Source organism: Choloepus didactylus, chromosome 15, assembly GCF_015220235.1.
Source record: "Choloepus didactylus isolate mChoDid1 chromosome 15, mChoDid1.pri, whole genome shotgun sequence".
Lineage (NCBI taxonomy): Eukaryota > Metazoa > Chordata > Mammalia > Pilosa > Megalonychidae > Choloepus > Choloepus didactylus.
The window spans coordinates 15880582-15898124 of record NC_051321.1 but is presented as its reverse complement, the minus strand read 5'-3'; the positions used below and the strand labels follow the sequence as shown (position 1 = coordinate 15898124).

The 17543-nt window shown below is 56.6% G+C and overlaps 1 protein-coding gene across 2 annotated transcripts; it reads left to right on the top strand.

The window, feature by feature from the left end:
• Positions 1-8289: 8289 nt before the first annotated feature.
• EMX2 (empty spiracles homeobox 2) lies at positions 8290-14929 on the top strand. Of its 2 annotated transcripts, XM_037804632.1 has the most exons (3): positions 8377-9583; positions 11499-11683; positions 13876-14929. In XM_037804632.1, exons 1-3 carry the CDS (start codon positions 9175-9177, stop codon positions 14041-14043), a joined length of 762 nt encoding a protein of 253 aa, XP_037660560.1. In that variant the 5' UTR covers positions 8377-9174; the 3' UTR covers positions 14044-14929. The 2 variants fall into 2 exon arrangements, with proteins under 2 accessions (XP_037660561.1, XP_037660560.1); XM_037804633.1 differs by lacking the exon at positions 11499-11683 and having other exon boundaries at positions 8290-9583; positions 13876-13979.
• The last annotated feature ends 2614 nt before the right edge of the window (positions 14930-17543 follow it).

Genomic DNA, 17543 nt, shown 5'->3' with positions numbered 1-17543 from the left:
ACGATTCAAAGCAAAGCAAAACACACAGAAATTTGATAATAACCGCGCACTCGGAAGTCATGCAGCTTAATAACAAATGCTGCTTGCTTTTGCCGTTTTCCTACTGGGGAAGGAAGAATGACACTCCGACAGAAAAGTTACCCTAAAGAGTTACACCGTGTAAAGAGGGAAACATCTCAGTGGCGGATGACGACTTATTGGCAGCTTAAAACTGTGTGTGTGGGAACGTTTATCTCCAGTTACCTAGAAGTGGAAACTTAAAATCAATTGTCTAGAAGATCGGTGTGTGTGTATATGTTAAATGAGAGCTGTTTTCGATGGAAATGGACAGTCCCCTTCCTCGGAGTGGCCTTGGGACCCCAAGATTGTCTCCCAACCGCCAGTTCCGGGGTTTAAGGCCCCGGCGCGCGCCGCAGCGAGCGCCACACCACCCGGGACCTTCCGCGGTCGCGGCGCCCCGCCGCGCGAGCCGCTTTTATTTGCAGTCTCTTTAACTCTGCTTTTCTGGTTCTCTTCTCTTCGAGCGCCCTGCTGCGGAGTATCAGACAAGCCCTGTCGTCTGTGGGCTCTCACCTCAGAGTCAATATTATCTCAGATGGGCACAATAGACTGGAATGAAAAGCTAATATTGAACCAATGAGGTCCCTGCCCGCGCCGCGGCGATGCCGCCCTTTGTTGCGCAGTCCCCCGCGAGCCGCTGGCGGCCGGGCTAAACACAGGGACGCCGGGCCCAGCGCGAAGGCCTCGGAGGTTCAAGAGGGCTGCGGCCGCCTGCAGGCTCCTGGAGCCCGACTCCGCGCCTCTCCTCCGGTCTCCCCGGGCCGACTGTGAAGCCAAGGGCACCGCCGGGCTGCGGAGGCAGTGGGGCTCACGGGGCATCCCCGCGCCCAGAGGCCGAGGGGACGCAAGGAGGGGAGCCAGGCCTGGTTGTCCCACCTCTGGCTCGAGGGGCCCCGGAATTTGAGAGCAGCGGCGGGGAAAGCGGGTAGGCAGCTTCAGGGCGCGGAACTTTGCAGGCTCCTTCCCCTCGTTCTGGGATTGGGGCTGCCGCCAAGGAGAGGCAGCCTGGCCGCCGCTGCCACCGTCTGTAGTGGGGCTGCTCCCGGACCCCGCGGGAGGTCAGATCCTCTGTTGGTGGGCGTCTTCGGAAGGCCTCACCCGCTGTCCACCTTCTGTTCCCTGGCTTGCTCGGCGCAGGCCGGGTAGAACGGGTAGGCGAAGGACGCTGGGTGCGGGATCCTTGGGCCATCTCGCTGGCTGAGCTGCAAGCTCGTGCGGCCCTCGGGTTTTCCCGCCCGCCGAGAGGAAGGTTTCAGGGCCGTTTTGAGACTCCCACAGGACTCGGGGCTGCCTGGCTCACGGAGTCCCAGCTGCAGCCACGCAGCGCCCTGGCCACTCAGCACCAGGCCTGCCGGCCCTTCTGCTCGCTGGCCGTGGCGAGGCCACCGACAACTCCTTAGTCCCTAAACCCAGGGCTTGAGTCCACAGGAGGCTTTAGGCTAGCCCAGAAGAAGAAAGAGGGCGCAGGTTGCAGCCCGAGGCCCGAAAAAGTGGCTAGGAGGACAAAGGTGGGCGAGTGGGGGCGAGGCAGGCGTGAGAGTTGCGTTACCTGGGGCCGCCGGGACAACCCCGCCAGCCTGCGGTGCCTCTTCGCTGCCTTTTCCCGTTGACTTAAGAGCAGGCGCCCGGCCGTGCCGAGTGGAAAGAAGAAAACCGAGGCGTCCCGGCGCTCCTCTGGGAATGATCACTGCACCCACGGCCAGGAGGTGGGAGTACGCTGTGTGCCTTTGGGCAGCTTGTGTCACCTCTCTGAACCTCAGTTTTTCTAATCTGGAAAATGGGTATCGTGACTTCTTAGCTAATTATATCAGCAGATTTCAGGTTCACTGAGAATATGAGTGTGAGAAAACATGCTTTTAAACGCTGACTCGACACAGGTGAGAGGAATTGTAAACATTTTGTAAATTCTCCGCGCATCCTCCCCAGGTTTCAAAGACAGCTGCAATGTTCAAGGAAGCCTTCAGTTTCCTTCTTTCCTCACATGGCCCCGATCCTCTTTCTAAGCCCCAGTCCAGCTCCCGGAGTCTAGAAAATAGGGAGGTACTGTTGAAAGAGACAATTGAGAGGGGCTCGCGGGGCGCCAGTGCTTCCAGAAGACACGTAGATTCTAAGGTGGCTTTCTCTCTGATGGCCCCAAGGCGCCCCATAAGTTCCCAGGCGAGGACTGGCTCCACGGTACAAGACCGGCCACAGGTGGCGGATAGCAGAGTTTCAAAAAGATGCGGGAGAAGGCATCAGAGGGGTGGGAAGGTGAGCCCCGACGCCCCCACGCTGGCCCTCCGGGAGCGTCCGGGGGCGGTCCGTGCTGCCGAGGCCCGATGGCGCCGCAGCTTTCGGGGAGGTTGGGGGCTGCTGCGACACCTCCATCATCACGCCGGCCCGAGAGCATGCAGGGGAGACAGAACTGCCTCTACCTCTGCTCTGGGCAGCGACGTGCGGGTTACCTAGTTCCGGAGTGTCTGTCTATACGTCTTTCTGTCTCTTGCCTGTCTGTGCTTGATCTTAGACATTTTTTCTCAGGGAGCCGAAGGAGAAAGAAATTGGGATCCCCTTTGATTCTGTTTCCTTGCTTTCAATAGTGAGTCGGGACCGAGTGTATTTGTGTCGAGGGATTGACGAGTTTCGACGTAAAGAAGGAGGTAAAAGGCTACAGTCGGGTCCCGCTCCTGTTCTCCACGGGTCGCGTCCCGGGTGGCTGCGGAGTTCCTGGCTTCCCCGGACTTCTGGAAAGGACAGCGCCGTCTCCCGCAGACACCCGGGGCAGCAGACGATGGGACCAAAGAGAAACCAGTCCGCGACGGCTCGCTCCTCAGGTCCGCGCTCCGAGCCGTTCTGCAGACTGCGCCGCCTCGGGGCCGCCTTCACATAACGCGGGTTTCCAGAGAACCTCGCGCGGATTCCACCGCCTCACTTCGCCGGAGGAGCCAAGCGGCCCCAAGACGGCGGGCGTCTGCACGCCCTAGGTGGAAGGGACCGATCATCTGGTCTCGTCGCGACCGCCCCATTGCGCCCCAAAGTACCACGCCGGTGATCAGTTGCCATCTCCGCAAAAACCACCTGGAAGCCCCTGTTACCGGGCGTTCTTGACCCGCCGCGAGGGGGCGCGAAGCTCAGACGGTGACACTCGGCGCCCCCATCTCTTCGCTGTCACCCCAGGCAGGGTCGGCTCAGGCGGTAACGGCCCATTCTCTCTGAGCCCCCATGGTCTGGCCAGGGGATCTGGGACCTCAGGCATAGGGTTGTGGTCGTATCTGCGCGGTGGCTGGCCCTCGCCCTGGCAGAGGTGATCATGGCCGCCTTGTCCTTCCGAGAGCGGAATTCTCCCCCTTCCCGCCCTCTTCGGAAGAAAGCCCGACTCCTGGTGGAGCTGGAATTCTAGCGCGGACGGTTAATTCTGAGCTGGAGCTGTGGAGGGAGAAGGGATTTGTTTCCAAGTCGTGCTCTTTTCTCTGTGGCCAATGAGCCTCCTTAGACCTCCTCCCCAGGTCAGAACCAGGGGTCGCGACGAGATCTTGGCGGTGGGGGCAGCCCCAGGCCCTCGGTAGGGCTGAGCAGCTCCGCGGACAAGCCGCCCGCACCCGGCCCTCGCCACTAGGCGCCGCTGCGCGCACGCCGATCGGGGTCCGGGGCCGCTGCGCCCGTCCGGCTAGCTCCTCAGGGGAAGAACCCAGAAAGGGATTTACACTTACAATTTAAAAACACCGTTTTCAGATATTTGTTCTATTTTTCGCTTTCTCACTGCCGCCTTACGCGTTCGGAGGAGCCGGGTAACTGGGAATCGCAGTTGGTTGCAGGAATTCTTAAGGCGTCCCGGAGGCCTCTCCATCCCGGGACACGTTTCCGCAGCCTTCACTGACATCCGCGCTTTCGGCGCTGCGCGGCGGGTGCCCAGTGGAGCTCCCGTACCCACTCACCTCGAGGGTCCAAACAGCGGCGACCTGGATTGGGCGGGTGCGCCGGGTGGGCTGGGCCACTCAAGGCCCTCGTAATAATAACTAATTTATTGAAAGCTCACAGTGTGCCAAACACTGGCTCACTTCCTCCTCTCAACAACTCTTAAGATAGGCACTCCTGACACCTCCTTTTCAGAGAAGAGAAACCCGAGGCTCAGGAAGGGGAAGGTTACACAGGCAGTGACCCGAGGCAGCACCCGCGCACCTAGGAGAATTTTGCAGGCAGCGCGCAACCCGCGACGCCGCTAGCGCCCACGCCGGCGAGGGGAGGCCCGACGTTTGCTCTCAGAAGCGCAGAGCGCGGGGCGGGAAGCGCAGAGCGCGGACCAGATGCCTTATCCCGGATCCCGAGAACCTCCCGCCCTTTGATGTTTCCCAACAGTCAGGAAACCAGGCCTCCCTCACCCCAACTCCTCAACTCCCAAGTCCGTGGCCTTTAGGGGAGCACGGAGGAGCTTGGCTTTCCTTGCTTCTGGAATTTGTGAACTGGAGAAGGAAGGGAGGGGGTGAGACAACAGCTTAGGTTTTTGTTCACAACTTGATTGTTCACAGTTTCTGAAGCCCAGAAGTGGGTAGGTGGGTAAGTAATAATAACAGCAACCCCGATGACAGGAGTTCAGTTCTACTGCAAGTCCTGATGTGTCAGACATTGTCTAAACACTTGGCTTATTTCATTGGATCCTTATGACAATCCCAAAGGCCAGGTACTATTATTTAACACCCCCCCCAAGAAAGCAGAGGCACAGAGAGGTTAAGTAATTTGCCTAAGGTCACACAGTTGAGCTATAAACACCAGGCCTCTTTTTTTTGGTGGTGGTGGGGGATGGGCAGGAGAAGGCAGGTTTATTAAAGTATTATTTGTATACCATAAACTCACCCTTTGTAGTGTACAATTCTATGAGTTCTGACGAACGTATACAGTCTTGTAAATACCACCGCCATCAAGATGAAGAATGGCTCCATCCATCCCTTCCTCCAAATCAGGCCTAACTCCTACCCTCTACCCTCTACCACCTCCTAGGCACCATGGGCTGGATTTTACAAATGGAGGTGGGGGAGTTGCCGGTGTTACCCAAGGTCTCTCAGCCGATAAGTGACAGATCAGGGATTAGAAATTCCATCAGGTGTCTGCAGATCCAGCTGTCCCCAGAATGCTGATTCCTGAGTCTACAGAGCCCAATCTGCAGTGGCTTGGGGCGCACAGGGAGGGGGATGAAATGGAAGCTCCAGCTCAGAGCTGGAGCCTTAGCAACCCCCACCCCACTGCACGCGGGTCCCTCAAGGGGCAAGGGAGGCTAAGGGACAAGGAGCGTCGGGATACTGCAAGGCCAGTGGTCTGAGTGACGAATACAGTTAGCAGCAGCCATGCCGTCTAAGGAGCGCCGGGGCTAGAGGCGGCGTAGGGTTCGAGGCCGGATCCGAACGCCCAGCACCCTAGCGCGCCTCCACTCCCCGGTCTGGTTAATGAGTCACTCTCCTAGTTAATTCTCCCGCACGTCGGGGCTCGGCTGTGCGAACCTTCCAGCGCTCCTAGGGTCCGGTCGCATGAATTAGCATAGATTACCCGGCTCCCAGGGCTTCTTCGGTGAGGCCTGGGACTCACCGGAAACCCGCTTCTTCTTCGTGAGGGCCCGAGCCCCGCTTGGGGACAGTGGCGCGTGGGGCACAGGAACTGTCCGTACCCGACCCCGCTGCTCTCTCACCCTTGCCCACCCGCCGGCCAGCCAGAGCCCCTGGGGCCAACCAAGCCCTCTCGTCGCGGTTTGCAAGAGGCGGGTGGAGTGAGCAGGATGCCGCGAGACAGAAACGGGTCGCGGAGCGGCCTGGGCCCTCTGCCCTGGCGAAATGTCCCCGCCTTGAGCAGGAGGCTGTAGGGTCGGAGCTCCAGCTTGTAGCTGTCTCGGCACTCTCAGGAAGCATATCCTAGCCGAAATAAGGGCTAAAGGGTCACCGACCACCCCTTAGCGCTCAGGGCTGAAAAGTTTAAATGCCGGCAAAGGTCCCTGATGTATCACGCACCATCGCTGGCCTCATTCCATCTCCCAGATACAGACTTGAATCCCCCCTCCTCCCAGGGGCATTGGTTCTTCTCCCCAGCCAAGATCACGAATGCTAACCGCTCAATCAACAGCCCTTCCCCGCTCGCCAGCCGGCTTTTAGCTCTTCGGTTTTACGCCAGCAGAGTCTCAGGCTGGGTTTGGAGGGCCCAGCTGAGGGGGAGGCAGGAGAAGGACGCGTCATCCTCGTGGAGTCGGCTCCCTCTCGTCCCAGGATCTGGGATCCACAACCCACCTAAGGTGGGTGTTTGTCTCCAGCTTCAGAAACCAGAGCTAGAGGCTCCACCCGTGGTTCTCTGGCTGCTTGCAGTCCAAGGATGTCCGCCCCTTGCGGTGGCCTCTGGCTACCCAGTGGTAGTCATTGGGTTCAGGCCCAAGGAAGGTGCATATTCGAATGCACCCCTTACCCCATGGGACTGGATCCAACACCCACAATCCTCAGGCCTGGGGAGAAGGCAGCGGACAGGGGTGGAGGGTAGGGTGGGGTGGGGGGTGGGAGGGAAAGATGGGGGGGTGGGGTAGAGGGGCAAAAGGCGAAAACCTGGCCAAGGTATCTCCGAGGTCCACAACCTGAGGCAGGGGCAGGCCTTTCTGGCTAGCGATAGCAAGGCTGAGGCCCACACCTGTCTCGTGTATGTGCATGTGTGTGTGTGCACACACACACACAACCTGGAAAGATTGGGCAGGGGGGTGCAGCACGGGTGATTCCAGCCAGCCTCCATTAGTCAGTCCCTGCCAGTGGGGGACCCCAGAAAATATGGCTCCCAACTCCTCTCTTGCCTGGAGGGTTTTCTTAAAGGGGTTTTTGGACACCTCCCCTCCACACACACAACACAACACTATATCTAGAATGAAGACGCCTTGAAATGGACACAAACATAAATACATAGCAGTGGAAATCAGGAGAGGAGCAGGCGGGACCCGAGGGTAGGGGGTTAGCTAGAGAGGCACTGGAGGCTTCTTAAGATCCAGGACCCCCAAATGATATATCTGATGGCCTTGCAGCTTCGCCCCGGCAACTTGGCTCTTCTACGCCCTCCCGTTGGATTTCTCCCGGGTCTCACGGCAACCTGATCACCAAACACAGGCATTTCTGCGTCCTTAAGAGAAATTACATGGGCTTCGGAGTAATAGACTTAAAAGACGCCAGATTTTTCTAAAATCATTCATTGTAAACGTGCAAAATACCTGCTGGTACTTCACTTTAGAAGAATGTAATTGGCAAAAAGAAAAAAAAAAAGAGGAAAAAAGAGGCGGCTGATGAATAGATAATAGATCTTTAACCACCAATAAACAGAGAGCAGCGCCAGCAGCCTGGGGGATGTGATCATAATTATGCCGCCGCGTGAGCCAATGGGGACGACGGAACTCGGCCCTAAAATCATCCCCAAACCGAAGGCGAGCTCGAAAATGCGGACACCGACTGGGACCGGAGACGCGATCCGCAGTCCTTAGTTGCGAGCCCTAGGTTTGCACAGCAACCAGCCCCTGGGACGACAGATGGCAGAATAATAATAGAAATAATAATAATAACCGCAGCAGCAGCAATAATAGTAACAGTGACAACAACACTAACCGAAACAATAACGACGACAGAACGCTAACAGTAGCACCACATCGGCATGTCTTCTGACCTTGGACCCTTGGTCCCAGATATTCCTGAAGGAACTATTTCGGGGGAAGACGTGAGCACTCTCCCAGAGAGGAAAAGCGAGCGCCTGGGGCAAGAGCGGGTGCAAGTCGAGAGCCCACCGCCAAGGCGGATTGGGCAACTCGCGTCTCAACTTGCAAACGAATGAGCAGGGTCAAGGATCGCGAACGCATGGACCCTGGGACCTCGAGGGAACGCGTGGTTGGACGAGTGGGAGGACCCCGGCCCCCTCCTCACCTAGGAAACCGCGGGGAGTTTTGCCGGGGGTGAGGATTGGTGTAACAGAAAGGCATCTTTAGCCCTTACCGGAGCCAGCCCCCTCCCGCTTACCCTTGCAGAGCTCCCAGGGCGATCCCAGCTCCCCAGACGCGGGGCTGCCTGGGGCAGCGGCGGCGGAGCGCTAGGCGCGAGGAATCTGCGTGTCTTTCTGTGGCTCCTACCAGCTCCCGCGCAGCAGGTTCGGGATCCAGGGGGCCGCAGCGGAGGCGGCAGTGGCCGGGGACTCTGCAGGGACCCGGGTGCCCCGGAGGGAGTGGTTGGTGGTGGAGGAGGAGGCGGTGGCTGAGAGCGAGGAGGTGGGGAAAGAGGAGGAGGAAGAAAGGAGGAGGAGAAGAAGAAGGAAGAGGAGGAGGAGGAGAAGCCGGAGGAAGAGGAGGAGGTGAAAGAGGAGGAGAAGCCGCAGCGGGCGCCGCCGGAGCCAGTGAGCTAGGAGCGCGGGGCGAAGACGCGGAGAGGCCGGGCGGCCTGGCGGGCGGCTGGAGGCACGGGCCAGGCAGCGGCGGCGACTCCGTTCCACTCTCGGCCGGGATCCAGGCTTCCGGGTTCCCGGGCGCTCGCCGCCCTCTGACGCACTTTAAAGAGTCTCCCCCCTTCCACCTCAGGGCGAGTAATAGCGACCAATCATCAAGCCATTTACCAGGCTTCGGAGGAAGCTGTTTATGTGATCCCCGCACTAATTAGGCTCATGAACTAACAAATCGTTTGCACAACTTGTGAAGAAGCGAACACTTCCATGGATTGTCCTTGGACTTAGGGCGCCCTGCCCGCCTTTTGCAGAGGAGAGAAAACTTTTTTTGGCCTCCCCCGAGAAACTTTCCCCCCCTCTCCTCCCTGCCTCTAACTCCGATCTCCCCACGCCATCTCGCCCCCACCCCCGCTCAAAAAATTACCCCAATCCACGCCTGCAAATTCTTCTGGAAGGATTTTTCCCCCTCTCTCCAGGTCGGGCGCGTTTGGTGCAAGATTCTCGGGATCCTCGGCGTTTCCTCTCCCTCCCCCTCCCCCCTCCTTTCCTTTTTCCTTTCCTTTCCCTTCTTCCTTCCCTCCCTTCCCCCCACCCAAACAAACAAGCCCCCAATTCTCATCTCTCCTCGCCGCGGGCAGCGGGCGGCGGAGGCGGCGCGCCCTGATCGCCGGGAGCCGGGAGCCCCGGGCGCCAGCTCCTCGGCGCAGCATGTTCCAGCCGGCGCCCAAGCGCTGCTTCACCATCGAGTCGCTGGTGGCCAAGGACAGTCCCCTGCCCGCCTCACGCTCCGAGGACCCCATCCGCCCCGCGGCGCTCAGCTACGCCAACTCCAGCCCCATAAACCCGTTCCTCAACGGCTTCCACTCGGCCGCCGCCGCCGCCGCCGCGGGCAGGGGCGTCTACTCCAACCCGGACTTGGTGTTCGCCGAGGCGGTCTCGCACCCGCCCAACCCCGCCGTGCCGGTGCACCCGGTGCCGCCGCCGCACGCCCTGGCCGCCCACCCCCTGCCCTCCTCGCACTCGCCACACCCCCTCTTCGCCTCGCAGCAGCGGGACCCGTCCACTTTCTACCCCTGGCTTATCCACCGCTACCGATATCTGGGCCATCGCTTCCAAGGTACGTGCCACGTCGCGGGGCCGCGGCGCGCTGCATCCCGCCCCACCCCGCACTGTCCCTCGCTTGCTCGGGGTGGACGCTTGGCAAGGCTTGGGAGGAATTTTCTCCAGCTCATGGGCCAGTGCGCCGCGTTAGCAGGCCCGGCGGCTAGGGACCTGGCGCGGTGTTGGTCCCCAGTCTCCCCTCTTCCACTGGCCGGTTTGGGGGGCTGGGCTGCCGGTGGCTTGAACCTTTAGGGAGAGACGCGGATGGAGTTGTCCCCGTGTGTATTTGGAGCGGGGCCGGCGGGGGCAGCCAGCTCAGAATGCCGGCCAAGGAGCCCGGAGCCCCCGAGGGCCCCCAGGTCCTCCGTCCCTTTGGCGATGTCCCCCGCGGCCTCCGCTCCGAGGGGGAGGATCGGGCCCGGCCTCCGGGTTCACCTTCGACTGCGTTCGACTCTGCTTCGCGCCCACTTCGCTCACCCTTAGCCCAGCCCCTCGGCTGTTCGGTCTCCGACCCTCTTCGGGCGGCAAGGGCACCCCACGTTCTTGGAGCAAAATCTGGGGGTTTGGTTGTTTTCTTGCGTTCTGGAGGCCGCGTGAGGGGCGGTAACCCGCGCGGGTAGAAACCTCCCGGGCTCGAGGCTCCGCGCTCGGGCTGCGACCTGCTTAATTGGGACGCCGAGCGGCCCCGGCGGGAAGGCAGGTTCGGTCTGGTTTTTGTTTTTCTTTCTTTTAAAATAAATGAACCAGGTCGGGAGACGGGCTGGGAGGGGAAAATTTGTTTAGGTATTTTTTTAACTTGCGCTTTTTTTAAAAAAAAAATAAATTTGTATTTTTTTTTCCTTTGTGGGAGGACAGTTAAAACTCCAGAAAAGGGGGAGAGTAGTTAGCTTAGCGATCGGAGCCGGGAAAAGACCTACCTCGGGAGGCAGCTGATCAATACTCAGAGGCTTGTCCATTCATTAACCCTTTGCGTTTCTGCCAGAGTCTAGAATGGAGTAGATGCCACCCCCATAATTAAAACAAAGCAAAAAAATTTCATCCTTTTTCCCGAACGGGATTTGCCTCTATTGCCGCCTGGACTGTGGATTTGTTTTTCTTTGTTTAGGTTTTTGGCGATTCGATTTCCTGCCCTAAACTCTGGCTGTGCTGGCAAAGTTTAGGGCTCTTCTCTCTCATTCTCTGCCAGCCACGCTCTTGGCCCTCACCAGGCCGAGAACAGCCAGAATCTTCCGCGGGCCGCCGGCACTCTGAGCAGGGGCTCGCAGCTCTCGGTTAACCCCCAGATCTCTATCCCTTGGCTTGCGACTGGCTTCTAGTTCTCTGGAGCGGGGTAACCGGGTCCTCTGGAGGTGGCGGCGGCAGAAGCCGAGAGCATCCTCCGGTGAGATTTCCGTTCCGGCCCGGCTGCAACAACACGCCGGGCTTCTGTACTTTCCAAAGGGGAAACAAGATATAATTTTTAACATAAGTCCCTGGGTAAATTCTGAAGAGATGCCTGCCGCCTCTTCACCCCGATATCAAAGTTCCTCAAGAGGTTAGAAAGGAAAGAAAGCTGTTTCTTTGGGTCGTGGGCGCCGATCCTGGAGCCGGGCCCTGCCGCCCCCTCCCCTGCCTGGGGCGCCGGACCCATAGCCCACGAGGCCCGCGGCGCCAGGGTGGCTGCGGCGCCCGAGGAGGCCGGGGGCCTGGGGACAAGCCTCGCCCGGCAGCTGCTGGGTGGGGGCCGCACAGGTGGAGTCTCTTCTGGGACGGGCAGCTGGCCCTGCCTCCCCTTCGCGCGCCTCGGGAGGACCAAGGGCCGCCACCCGCACAGCATCGCCGGCTAAGTCAGAGACCCCGCGCGCGACGCCCCGGCAGCCCGGCTCGGGAGAAGCGCGCGGCCCGAGCCGGGACGTTCCCCGCTAACGGGACTTCTACGGTATCCCCTGCAGGGAACGACACAAGCCCCGAGAGCTTCCTTTTGCACAACGCTCTGGCCCGAAAGCCGAAGCGGATCAGAACCGCCTTCTCCCCGTCCCAGCTTCTGAGGCTGGAACACGCCTTCGAGAAGAACCACTACGTGGTGGGCGCCGAGAGGAAGCAGCTGGCGCACAGTCTCAGCCTCACGGAAACTCAGGTGAGCGCGGCCGGGGCGCGGCGACCGCAGCCAGGCGTGAGCTCCCGCCCCAAGTCCAGCGCCCAGGACCCGCACGAGTGCGGGACTACTGTAGGGCCTTCGGCAAAGGGCCTGGAAGCCGGTTCCACGCCCGGGGCGAAGATTTGTAAGCTTCGGTGCGCCGGACTTCGTTGGGTTCCAGGAAGGGAATACCGACCCCCCACAGACTCCCAGGAACGAGTTGAGCGGCTCCCTCTGCCCGGCTGGGCAGTCCCTGAGGCTCCCGGCTAAGACACCTCTGCACTTCATGTGAGACTTTTGAGCAGAGTCTTGCCCGGCTGGGGTCCAGGAAGAGAGAAAGTGCAGCAGGGTGTCCGGGTGTTTGGGGACCGGCGGTGGGCGCCAGTAAGGAGAGGGCAGGGAGTGGGTTAAAAGCCAGCTCTGAGAGACCGCAGGCCCGCGGCTCACACCGACGGCTCCAGTTACTTCCCTTAAGGAGATCGGAGAGTCAGCGGGCGGAGGCCAAGCGTTCTGGGCGCGCCCCTGAGTTAGAAACATGGCTGGAAGGTTGCTTAGAGGGGCTGCCTCAGGAGACAGGCCCTTCCTGCGCAGCGGGGTCCCAAGGCGAGCCTGGCTCAGGCCTGCCCCTGGTCGGGGACCGGGCGCAGGGCTACAGTAGGCGCTACTGTACGTGGAGCCACAGGGCGGGGTCAAAGTTCCTCGTAAACAGTAACGTTCTCGGGCAGATTAAGTTGTAACACTTTTTCTGGGAGGCGCAAAGAGGTCGAGGCTTTTGTTTTTAAACGTCCCCCCCGGACAAAACCGAGGAGGGGTTCGCGGGTCTGTGCGCTGCCCGGCACAAGGCGCGGCCCGGCTGATTTCCCCTGGACAGCCGAGGCGGCGGTGGTCTTTGTCCGCCTGGCTGCCCACGCTGCCTGGAGTCTTTGTGTACGTGTCAAGCCCCGAGCGCACCGACGCGCGCCTTGGGCGAGCGCCGGGGAGAAATGAACCGTCCTCCCCTTCAATTAGCAAACTCAAAGCAAATTAAGCTCAGCCTTGTTCCTTCTCGGCTTTTTCTTGGGGCACTTTGGGGGACTGGAGCATGCGGGGAGAGCCAGCGGCAACCCGGGCCGGCCGTCTCAAAGGAGGGAACAGAGCGGACCTCAGGAGCTGGGGCCTGGCCTGGGGTCTTACTGTCACAGTCGTCGCCCCCACCCGTATTCCACTGTTAGGGAGCTTGGGCAGTGTTGCTGTCTGGTCTCTTGGATGGGGACCCACCACTCGACTTTTCCAAGGGGATTGCAGCGATTTCTGTTTGATTGCTCCCCAAACCTCTAGCAACCGCTCTGGGGAGGCCAGGTTGCCCACCTGCCTTGGTGGGAAGGGATGTGACCTGAGTCCAAGCTTAGCCCGGGCCTGTCCCGGGACTAGACAGCAGGAGGGAAGAGGGGATTCTCCCTCCTCTCTTTCTCCATCTCTCCCTTACCCCCTCCTACCACCACCCCCCCCACGGTCTTCCATAAGCTTTCACTTTTAAGCCTTCCTTGCAGGCTGGAAAGGTACAGCTAGGTTGGTCCCGAGGCCCATGCCCCTCACCCTTCCCACTCGCTTCCTCACCCCTCCTCCTTCCCCGGCTCGTGATCACCTGCAAAAGTCTCGGGCAAGGAGGGCACAGCTCAGGCAAACCCGACAGCGTGCGAGGGCCTGGGCCTTGCAGACCGGGGCCCTGCGGAGGAGGCGCTATATTTAGGCAACGCCACCTAAGCCGGCAGAAAATAGAAAGCACATTGGGCCCCGCGGGAAGCTGCGGCGGCGGCAAGAGATCTTTCCTGCGCTAGCTTACAGGAGGGAGTTAGGGACACTTATTTTTCCTTACTTACTATTTTTATAGGGGTTTCCCATGTTTTGCAAGGCCTTTGCTCTGAGCCAGATGTGGGTGCCCCGCGCAGGGAAGTCTGAGAAGGGGTGTTGTGCACTCTGGCAAAGGCACCCTGGGAAAGGCGGCCCCGGGAGGGCGCAAAAGGCCAGAAGCTGGGTTTCCCACCCGCCACGCACCAGGGGCCCTGCTCGTCGAGGAGAACCCGCGAAGAGGCCCTTAGAAAACCCAGCCTTCGTTGTATGGGACCCAGGTGTGGGTTGGCGGAAGGGGTCAGGCACTTGGTAAGAGGGAGCTGCGAAGAAACTAACGGGCCTCATCTGCTTCTCGCCGGCAGGTAAAAGTATGGTTTCAGAACCGAAGGACGAAGTTCAAAAGGCAGAAGTTGGAGGAAGAAGGCTCGGATTCGCAACAAAAGAAAAAAGGGACGCACCATATTAACCGGTGGAGAATCGCCACCAAGCAGGCGAGTCCCGAGGAAATAGACGTGACCTCAGACGATTAAAAACCACAAACAGAACCCCACAGAAACGGACAAAACGGAGCAAAACAGAGACAGGGAGAGGAGGGGAAGAAGAAAAATATCTACAAAAAAAAGTCGAACAAACCGTACACACACATTCACGGAGAAAGGGAGAGGGAGTCTGAGGGAGCAGCGGTGCGCGCCGCAGACTTTGGGCAGCGAGAGCGCAAGGTCCCACTTGGAGCCCGCGCAGAGATGGCAGAGGACGGAGTCTCCATCAACATGCGGTCCTCATCTAAAGAGGCAGCTGAGTGAGTGAGTGAGTGAGACAGACAGAGCGAGAGCGAGAGCGAGAGAGAGAGAGAGAGAGAGAGAGGAAGAGAGAGGGAGAGAGAGAGAGAGAGAGAGAATGAGCAAGTGAGCGAGGTCCAAATTGTGGCAAAGCCGAACGCGCTCTGACAAGGGGAGCTGTCAGTCAAACGCCAAACCAGCGAGACACGATGATTGGCAGGTATTCCGTTTATCGCAGTCCACTTTTTAAAAAAATGATGATAATAGTGATGATAAAAAAACCACAAAATCAGCCAGGCACAGGACTTTTTAATTTTGCATTTCGCAGTGTTTCCCCCCCAGTTTCAAAAAAATTGGTAATAATAACGATCAAATTTCCATATCCAGTCCCATCCCCACACCTGTTTCAAAAACTTGAATTGCATGTAGCAGTCGTTGGGCAAATGGTGTCTAAAGACAGAAAATGAATTGTAACTTTCTTTTCCTTCTAAAGACAGGTTCTGTGTGCTTTTTATTTTGATTTTTTTTTTCAGAGGAATGTGCAGTCTGTAAACACTTTTTGATACCTTCTGATGTCAAAGTGATTGTGAAAGCTAAATGAAGTGGGCTCAGCGATAGTGGTCCTCTTACAGAGAAACGGGGAGCAGGATGGGGGACTGGGGGTGGTTGGGGAGGGTGCCCAAAAGAGGAGTCAGGACTTGTGCTGGGGAAAAAAACACAACAACAAAACTAAGTTAATTACATTTCTTGGACATTCCCTTTCCTAACGTAACTGAGACTTAAAACCACGAAATAAAATTTTCCCTTTAGTGGTTGGAGAAATTGGCCGTGTTCAACCATTCACAGTAGTGGCCATTCCAAACTGAAAATCTATCTACTGCAAAAGCTGAAGGACTGTAGTTAGCAGGGATGATGTTTAGTGTGGCCAAGGACACACGGCAAGTTTTCAAGCACTGAGTTTCTATTCCAAGATCATAGACTTACTAAAGAGAGTGACAAATGCTTCCTTAATGTCTTCTATACCAGAATGTAAATATTTTTGTGTTTTGTGTTAATTTGTTAGAATTCTAACACACTATATACTTCCAAGAAGTATGTCAATGTCAATATTTTGTCAATAAAGATTTATCAATATGCTGGCAGAGTAGTTGCCTTGGAAAATTCAAGTGCATTTTTAAAAAAAGCATTTCAATAATTTGAGTGTGGTCTTCCTCCAACTAGGCTCAAGTAACTTAGGCTCTCTACCTACAAAAGAGCCAGACTGATGGATTCTTGGGCATTTTAAAGTGAGATGAGGGTGGAAAAAGAAGAGGATTAGGAAAACTTCAGTCCTTCAGAGAAGGGATGGGAGAAAAATTTTCCAACCAGATCTTTAACCATTGCATGGTCAAACTTACAGAGTTTAGTTTGAATTTCAGGTTAAAAATGCTTACTTCTTTTCTTAATCTCTGGTTATTTATTCATTTTTTAAAAAATTCAGGACAAACAGGTATGCATCGAAGAATATTCCCCCAGGATTGGGGAAAGCACTTAGCAGAGATTCAGAATCTTGGGACTTTTAAACTGTGTTTCTGACTTCAACCCCCAAAGTACAAGTGTGTTTTCTTTCTTTCTTTCCTTCTTTCTTTCTTTTTCTTTCTCTCCTTTCTATCTCTGGCCGCAATCCGCCCAAGGTGATGAGGCAAGAGCAAGGACCTCAGTAGCCTTATAAGGCAAGCTTTCTGAGAAACCTTCAACTCTTAACATTAAAGAAAAAGTTGTAGCCAGTCTTGGAGGAAACTTAGCTTCCCCCCACCCTTCCCCTTTCTTGGGGTATGAGGTTGTTTTTGCATGCTTCATTTGCTTCTTATCCTGATAGGCTGCATTAATCAGTTTTATTTCCATTGATAGAGAAACCTCGTCTGTTCTGTTCGAGCTACAAAGCGTCCTGCAAGCTTTTGTGAAAGTGCAAATCAGTTTAAGCAATTATCATACCAGGAATATGAAGGGGAAAGAGGAGGCCTTGCCCAGTGGTCTCCTTTAATCTCTTAATCCACGGATCCAGGGGGGCTGCCTGGACATAATTTAGGACAATCTCCCCACCCTTTACACTGTGATAAGGCCAAGTTACAATGCAGGGCAAAAATATAAGCTTTGTTAACATCCTGCCTTGGAAAGTTAAGATTAGATATTCCATGCACGTGTGGGGCTATAGGGCACTATGGAAATTTTTCTTTCTTTTTTTCCTCCCCTTCTCTCATCTAAAGTAGAATTTTCTCTCTCTCTCTCTCTGCCTGTCTCTCCTTTTTTCTCTATTTCTGTTCCTCTGGGGAACCCCAAGGCCGAACCCTCTCCGAAGGTGTGTGTGTTGTGGAGGAGACTCGGCGGCAGGGGAATGCCGGGGGTGAGAGATGGGGCCTCGGGGAGGCCTCATGCTCGGCCAGGTGCTGCCCGGGGTATCTGAGAAGCACGCGTGGGGCTCCGAGCCGCTTTAACAGCGCGATCCTCGGTGACCGCTGGCGATCCCCAGCGACTTGCAGTCACTCGCTCGGGAACCGCATTCATTTCGCTAACACACCTTCAAGTTACCTTCTCCTTCCACTCACTTCCCCAAACCCGGAATGGCCTAAACACCGGGCACAAGTCCCGTTAAAACTCAGGCTAGTCTTCCCAGAAAAAAAAAGTTCCCATCTTTAATAAAAGGCTTATTTTTGCCATATCGTTTATTTTCGTTAAATACAAGAAAAGAGGAGGGAGGCGACGTGTTTTTTTTTTTTTTTTTTTGGTAAATGTCCTACGTAGTGTAACAGCAATAAAATCATCAGAGAATACTATTAGCTTTGAAGAAAAAAAAAAAAAACTAAAAGCTTTATTACAAACCAAGCTTTGAAAATAGGGGGGATTAGGCGGCTGAAAGGGTCCCACAATGGTAAGAAGAAAAGGTTTCATGCTAATGAGGTTAATGCCCTTTGTATCTCAGGCCTCCACATCTTCATTACGCGCTATCTCCGGCTGCACCGAGCGGCTCAGAGAGCCGCAATCCACTCCAACGCCCCCCCTTCCCGGCCCAAAGAAGGATTTGATAGCAGCTCTGTTCAAACTAGATAATTATATCTTTTCAAGTCGGAATTAAGATAAAGAAAGTGAAGCAGAGGCGGCTCGCCTTGATCCACTGCAAACAAATTTGGCGCACTTTCGAGTCCTTCCCCCGCCTCGAAAAGGCAGGACAGTCAGCTTATTAGCCGCTCGTTTGCTTTATTAATTCATCTATT